Here is an 8,258-nt window from a genome sequence, read left to right on the forward strand (position 1 = left end):
GACGTATGAAGACGCCTCAGAGGACCCCAATTGCATGGATCGAGATTTACAGATAGCTTTTGCTTTCTGGGTGGGGATGAATCTCGAGTTGAAAGACTTGAGAGGGCTGGCGATGAAAGCGATCAATTTGAGAATGGAAAACACCTAACCTGCATAATAAAACACTAGGGCTTCATACCCTTGTTTCATACAAAGACGAACATCTGTGTGATTATTTTCTTTCTTTACAGCAACTAACATAGCTAGGTGACTGTAGGGCAGGTGCCACAAAAAGAGACAAACGTCTTTCATCTCATCATGCTGAATGCATCGACAGATGTCTTTCAGTGGGTTGCGCTATACTTGTTTACTCGACTTGGGCCAACATTCTACAATGACAGATTATAAATCATGGGGACCCATCCAAACTTTCGAGCCCGATTCATAGCTTGAGCGACATATCTGTCTACGGAGAAAATGCCTTTGCTGGAGTCATGCTCAAAACCCTCATCCGAGGAGGAGGCTTGGCAAAACAGGCTCCTCACCAGCATTGATATATGCGATGATCATCATCTTACTGCCTTACTTAGATTGCCAGCAGTATCGCGAGATGAAAGGGGATACGCAAAAGTAATGATCACGATTCGGTGCTTTGTACCCCAAACATTTGAAGACCGCCACGTCAGTGATGAGCTTGCTCTGGAGATCTTCAAACTGGCAATAGAAAACAGAGTAAAGGAAAAGCTACGAAGCATTGAATCGTAAGCCTTATACCCCAATCTCAAGATACACCAGAACTGATGTTCTCTTCCCACAGCATCCATGGTTACAGCTGGAATGCTGATTCTTCGCATTTGGTTGCCTACTGGTATGGACAGGAGGAACCTGAACTACCTGCGGCATTACGATACTCTCCTTTTGTTGAACTTCGAAAACTGTACTATGACCCTCTTCACTGGTAAGTTCTACTCTATCAAACATCCTAGAAAGCCGGTCACGACCAGGATAATATGAACGCGATGAATGGAGGGATATATATGCTAATGACAGCTATACTCTGGAGTAGAATTGCAGCTCGGTTAAAAGCAATGCCTATATTTTAGGCAAAGGAAGCGTTCTCTTATTCGACAGCAGTGTCAATGACTCCTGTTAACAATAAACATAAAATGCCATATCAGCTTCAGATGTTATTGTATAAGGAGCTCTCTTATAGTACTGATTTGCTAATTTTCATTCATAAAGCGACATCCCCATCGTCAGGATACATAAACAGACTTCCTCTTACCATTCCCTTGTATCTATCCTGCTTTCCTACATTTTTCTTGCTGCCTTCACTTGGTTTCCTCTTACTTTGGTCTCAATCTCATCTCATCATTTTCATATCCGCTTTATTCCAATCGGCGTTCTAGAGCTTTGGCAAGTAGCTTGTGCACATGGCTAGTCAAGTGCCCAGAGTTAAACCAAAAATATGTGTCCAGAGGCGTTGGGCAGCCATAAGCTTGATAGTTCCATTCTATATCCGGTTGATCGTAGCCGGGGCAGAAGCTAGTCGTGTTTGTAATCCCATACTGCGCTGGCTGGTCCATCATATCGTTTAGAACCGAATGTGCATCGAAAAGCACTACATTAGTCTCAGGGTACTGTTTATCGAAGTTAAATGCATGCTGTGCCAGTACCTCATTGAACCATGCAACCTGGGTCGCATTGGGACTTGGGCTGGCCGTCTTCTGGTTGCTTGGTGTCCTGTCTAACGGTGGGAGGTTCATAAAAAGGTACGAGCGATATCCTAAGGAATGAAGGACCCGGACAGAGGCGAAAAGGGTATTCATAAGCTCATTGTAGAATGTGGGGAAATGGACGGCATATTTGGTGCTGTCATTGATATCGTTGATGCCGATCCAAATGGCAACCAGCGCCCTCGAAGGTTCCACTATATTTTTGAGAACTGGGTGACCGTATGCTCTATATTGCGCGACTTGGTTGACAAGTGAGACGGTGAAATTATGGTGCAGGGGGGTGCTGGGCAAAATGAACGTTAGCCATGTCGCGAGCAATGGAAGCAATAGCAAACATTCGCATACTATTCCACGGAGATATCTGCTCCTGCGAAAGCAAAATCCCACAGTTGTCTTGTACAGCTTAATGGGGAAGTTAACCCTTCTTCTAAGCCACAACCTGTTAGGAACTCAACCCAGTTAGGGCCACCTTCTGCTGTCGCGGTCTGTCAGTGATGGGTATCAGCATTCAGCGGCATTGGATGCGCAAGAAACATTGACTACGAACCTGATTTTGTACAATCTTGTTGGTTAGCAGAGTTTGAGCATTGTATTCGAGATTCAGTTGATCCCCGATGAAACTATAGTTCTGATGCCCTTCTGTTCCCTGGACGTATGTATATGAGTCACCGAAGGCGAGCCTGGAGGTCTGGTAGTCAGTTGAGAGCCTTCCTTGGATGTGTATAGGATAAGCTTAAGACACGGACAAGTACTGAATAGAATCCCAGTCAAATCCTTGCGATGGCAATGCCGAAGGAAGGGCTACGGATAGGGAAGCACTGGCAGTAAGCACGAGATGGGATATGAAGCGCATCATCGGAAGCTGGCTCTAATGATGCTGGTGCGAAGAATGATACAATAAGCGTTATTCGGGCTATAAATGCGTCGAGAATCAGGACATATTGATCTCGGTGACATTGCTGGGGGCTCTTGAAGCCGTATTCTTTTTTATATATTTCCCCGCATGTACTTGTATACCGGAGAATTCCAGCACGATTTCGCATTTGACGGAAGTTAATTTTCCGTCTCTAAAAAGCTTTTTGATCAACAGACGTCTGATCTATGTGATCCATTGTAGGATACCCAGGAAGCTGGAAATGTGACTTTGTGATCAGTCACGGATCAGTTGAGCCATACGGTTGTTCGACGCATCGACTGCCCATTCTATCGGATCTTAAGGGTAAAGAAGCTGGAGTGTGCACGACGCTATTTTTTCCGAGGATTAGCCAAACGATCGAGCTAAAGCTCCACGACGCTTCGGAACATCCACCCGTGGTTCCGTATAATGCCATCCACAATTCCGTATAAAGGACCAGGAGCACTTGCCGATCTCCTAGCAATACCACATAGAGCAAAAGAGCTCTGATCATCCTTCTGGGGATTGGAGGCTCAACTGTGGGGAGTTAGTACGGAGTGGATGTACTGTACGGAGTCGTTTACTGAACTCCGTAGTGTAGCCGAGATCATATGCTTTTGTAGCGGCTGTTTTTGTGGAGAAGTTATTATCACGCTTTCACGCGACGTGCTCCGAGTCGAAAGGTAAACATCGGAGAAGGACGCCGGAAAAGGGGTCAAGAAGCGTTGATATGAGCTCCATCAGGAAGGTATTCTACATTTGGCAGGAGTCATTTGCCGACTCAGTGTGAATCATTGGAACTCTCCCCGTTCTTTCTCATCGGACCATGGAAAACCCCATGTCAGTACCTGAGTCAGTCTCATACATGTCTATTCATGATTATGAAATGGCGCGATATCTGTTCTTTACCCACTCAGGAAGGTCAATCCTGACAGGATAGGCTAGTCGCAAAGCCTATCTCTCTCGCCGTACTCCGTAAGCTGTCGAGCGGAACGAGACAGGCCGTTGGTACTATCTGGTGGGTCAATCAAGCTGTTGTGTTTATATTGAGCTATGCCATAGATTCATGCACGTTAGATGAATCTCCTCGGAATTATACGATATCAAAACACTAGTAGCGGAAAGGTGTCCAATGATAGTTACCATTGCCAAACATCTCGATTGGAACTCCCCTATTAATATCCTCCTTATCATCGTCTGAACAGCCTTGTTGTATGTCTATCACTGGTCTTGGACAGGCTGGTAATTCCTAGATGGATGTTCTGTCAGTCGTCGGTAATTACAGTAGCGCAATTACCGTAGCGCAATATCAAGTTACAAGCGCCGAGGCATATGCAGATTTAGGGATACGGTTCCATTCCAAATATGGCTAGTGCTATCCCAAAGTCAATTGGTAGTGGCCCGAATAGTTAAGGGGGCCGGTTCACTCTTGCCTCCTTCGGTTAGTAGCCAACCTAGAAAAATTAGTTCAATGCGCGGAAGTCGGGAATTCCGCTGGTTAGAATCGCAAAGTGACGGTAATTGGCGGTTCCTGTGGGACTAACGTAATAAGAAATGACACCAACCAACACCGCGCCTCGCGTACCTAGACACCTCAGGTGTCTGGGCAGCTTGAGTTAACGCTTAGAGCTGCCGTAGAACATGCATGGAACATGTAACATCTCGACAGTCGACGTCAGAATGCTGTGAGCCCTAAGATGATGGTATGCTTCTGCAGTGCAGTTTCTGCGGTTCATGCAAACATTGGACGATTATTGTCCAAGTTGAGTGCTAGGTCTGGGTCTCTTGAAAGCTCCACCGCATTTGTCTTCTTTTGGTTCTCCGTGGGGGGGGGGGGGGGGGTCGGTGCTTGGTCCGAGAATTAACCATCAAGATATTTCTTGGCGGGTACTTTTCTTCGAGGTCTGGCACCTCCCGAGTGATTTTCCTTTCGGAGGTATTTACGGAGTAGTGCTGACAAATTCTTAGCATATCAGAATTAGTTACAGATATCTTTTAGGTATGCGGCTGCAAGCCATACAACTAAGGACTGGTCTATCTGTGCGTGATGAATATTACGATTAGTGATTGAAATGCGATGCAATGATGCCTTCTGCACATATAGGTCCTCCGTACAGTACTTAGTCGTGTTCGAGGAAGAAGCCTCTCAGCGCGCTTATCTTGACTGTTTTATGGAGCAATCCTTGGGCGGGTGAGACAAACTTTCCGGTATCCCACTTGTGGGCCAATTATTCGGCGATGTCCTAACTCCTATGGACGAATCTTGATCCCCAGTGACCCTCTCGGTAAGAAGATGCAACACGGAGGACTCCGCTTTGACTAAATTGATTCCGAGAGACCTGCTCCAGGGAGAAATAGTTGCCATTGCTGTTTTTATTCTGATGATATTTTATTTTATTTCCCCTTACCTTCAAGCTCTTGTTGCAATGGACGCATTTCGATTATCGCCCGTAACTGCTGGTGGGTGTGGATTGAGTGCAACCGTCGGAAAAGTATTTGCCGAGGACTACTGCAGTGCGAGTTTGGCAGAGCAGTATAGATGGTCTGTACGGAGTACTCTGTACCTACATCAGTACTTTTTACCACGTACCATAGAACATACAAGAATGCAGTCTAGTAGGCTAGGTGTCAATCTCGTCCCAGATTTAATCAATTTTGTCGGCACCCTCACTGGTTCATATTCATCGTCGAATTTTTGACTTTGACTCCCGCTCCTAACTCAAAGGCCTTTCTTAAAATAATTACAATAATAACCATAACCATGGTCCCATACCAAACCATATACTCCACAGACCTAAAGTCGGTGGTGTGAACCGCAAAGGCGGTGTTGGCTGGCCTTTGGGGTACCCTAAACAATATCTGAAGGCTGGCACGCGGTCCCCCGTACAAAACACCATTCCTCGGTAAAATGTTGGAACAATTTCGCAGTTAATATACAGCAGTTCCATTCAACCTGTTTTTTTTTTTTTTTTTTTTTATTTTTTTTTTTTTATTTTTTTTTTCATACACTGTGCGAGAATGGAGATTATGTTGACTCTCTCGTCCAATGGAATATTTATTTACTCCCCCGCCTTTATTGGATCATGTCAGCTGCCAGTTATTAAATTTGATTCTGTAGTGTTGCAGTCGGAAAAAGGGGGCAAAAAGGATTGAATGAATAATAAAAAAAAGCGCAAAATAATGAGTCCGCCGTACATGGTATTATTCAGTGTATATTTTATCTCCTTAACCAATTACGTGATAAAAATGAATGTCATGCTTTACTGACTGCCGACTCCGTAAGTAGCGGTACAGAGTGGATGGCACCTATTCTGGAGTCAGGAATCCCTATGGCTGCCATTTGTATGGATATCCGTTTAAAAATACTCGACATTGGAAAATGGTCTACACCGAGCGAGGTAGACGCTACAGACCAAATACAGCTGCTATCTACAGCTCCCTTCCACGTGGGGAAAGCACCAAAGTAGCCTGGACACGGACACAATAACACCATAGCCTATCTGTTGTACTAATACAGTACTTAAGGCACTGACAATCTGTCCTAAGCATTGCAATATGCGCAGTTAGGACTAGTTGCAGTAGCCATATTGCGGACAATAAAAAAGTTTAGAAGGGAAAATAAGAAAATTCGATGGCAGGGCATCCACTGCAACTGTCAACCATCAACCAACAACGGACATACTACATCATACCCGGAACTGCAACTTAGCCCCTTTCATGTGCATATCATGTCCCATGCTAGGGCCAAAAAAGAAAGAAAAAAAATTATTATTCTGAGGGGTGGACGAGCTTTGCTGTGTTGTCAATGTGGGCCTGTAAATAATACAGGTGTATTACAAGCGCAACCACCCCAACGCCATTATCTCATTCTACATGGTAGGTCAGATAGCCGACGTTCTGCTGCTGATTTCGTGATCTTAGGGCTTTCTTTGTCAGCTGTCATTGATTTGCTTTTCACTATTTCAGAGTGATATCAGAAATGCCATTGTTCATTGGTTTCCCGAAGACATAGCAGATGCATGTGGATTACCTTGCACTAAAATGAAGCCAGTGTACGGAGTAAAAGGGGTGTTTTAACCCAGATCGACAGGCGTCCATCAACCTATGGTTATCGGCCAGCATCCGAAACACCTTACGGCTTATTGAGGGACAGTCGGATAGTACTGGTAGTATAATAAGTATTACCCCATACGTCTGGGGAACCAAAGGAGCTCTAATCTGTAATTTGATTAGGATAGTAAAATTAAGAACCGAGTGCCTTGTGGGCAACTGGAGTCTTTAGCCGGCCCCCAGGTGTAGTAAATTATAATCTCCGATAACGCTTCGGAAAACAGAACTCACTCGACTCCGTCTGTGGAAAAAAAGCCTTGCCAGGTATTTTGAGGTGATCCCGCGCGTGTATGGAATCTATGGATTTGCCAACGGGAAATACTGACCTGTATTCCATATTGATATCAGTTATTAATCCACCACATTTATTGACTTTCATGACCCACCGTGGTGCTCATATCGCATGATTGGAACTATTTGTTCAGTATAATGCCTCTACCGTGGGACGATTGAGTAATTATCACGTCGAAATGATAAAATTAATTGTGATCTTGTTTTATTTTGTAAATCTGCAATTTTTTCTTCCTTTTCATAAAATCAAATCAAAAAATAAGAATAGGGATGATTTAATATCAAGATATTCGCAGCCATGGTCTCAACAGGAGTTATCAAGCTTTAACACCAACCAGGAGGCAGCCAGGAGACTGTTGACCTCTCATCCTTCACCGGCAGTGGATGTTGTCTGGGTTCCGCTTGCGCGGGGTACGGCCCAGTTAAAACGCCAATCAACATGCATCCATCTGGCTTTGCCCAGAGGAGAACCTTTCCAAGACTGGAGCCTTGCATTTTCTCGCGTTCCTATCTTCTGCTACCTTGCGCATGGCTTCCCTATCAAGGACAACTTCCCGAAACCTTTTTTTTTTTTTTCTTTTTTATAATTATTCTTGATGAATTTCGTTTTGTTCGGCGGCGGGTGTTGTCTGAAGATCGACTTGTTTTGAAAAGTTCTTCAGTTGAATGTGACTTCGGATCACCAGTGTTCCAGGTTATTTCGCTCCTATGCTTAAGTAGGTAAGGTAGCATCTACGGTTGTTGTACGTCCTACGAACGTCGTTATAGTAGTAGCAGCAGTGCTGCTACTACTAGCTTTCTCATACATCATGGAGAAGCGCGATATCTCGCTCGGGCAATTGACCCCCGACATCGTTTCTTTCTTTGCTGGTAACCTATCGAAATCTTGTAACATATCAAAATCCAATCCGAGTTCTGGTCCAATTTCTTTTTCCATTTCTTCTTTTCTATTGTCCTATTGCCTAATTGGCATCCATATATCTTGATATGTAAAGAAATATATCGCTTCCATCCTAATGCGTTCTTTTCTCTTACTTCTTCCAAGTTGAGGTTGTTGGCAAGAGATAGAAGATATACTTTGGAGGTAATTATTACGTACCATGATACTGTATACGTTGCAAAAGTACATACGTCCTCGGTACGGACATGTCGTAATAGTTATGGCTATTACCGTTCAACACCCTCTCACCTGACTTCAACATTGCATACACTGAGGTCATAATCGACCTATCAATTCTCTATGTATC

General features: G+C 44.3%; 1 protein-coding gene across 1 annotated transcript; it reads right to left on the reverse strand.

The window, feature by feature from the left end:
* Positions 1-1,300: 1,300 nt before the first annotated feature.
* On the reverse strand, positions 1,301-2,568 carry BDV37DRAFT_294309 (SGNH/GDSL hydrolase family protein; the record flags this gene model as incomplete). The annotated part of the gene is made up of 4 exons (XM_032089609.1): positions 1,301-1,998; positions 2,061-2,200; positions 2,263-2,395; positions 2,468-2,568. 4 exons carry the CDS (start codon positions 2,566-2,568, stop codon positions 1,368-1,370), a joined length of 1,005 nt encoding a protein of 334 aa, XP_031940958.1. The 3' UTR covers positions 1,301-1,367.
* Positions 2,569-8,258: the final 5,690 nt, after the last annotated feature.

Source organism: Aspergillus pseudonomiae (assembly GCF_009193645.1).
Source record: "Aspergillus pseudonomiae strain CBS 119388 unplaced genomic scaffold BDV37scaffold_37, whole genome shotgun sequence".
In the NCBI taxonomy this organism is placed as follows: Eukaryota; Fungi; Ascomycota; class Eurotiomycetes; order Eurotiales; family Aspergillaceae; genus Aspergillus; species Aspergillus pseudonomiae.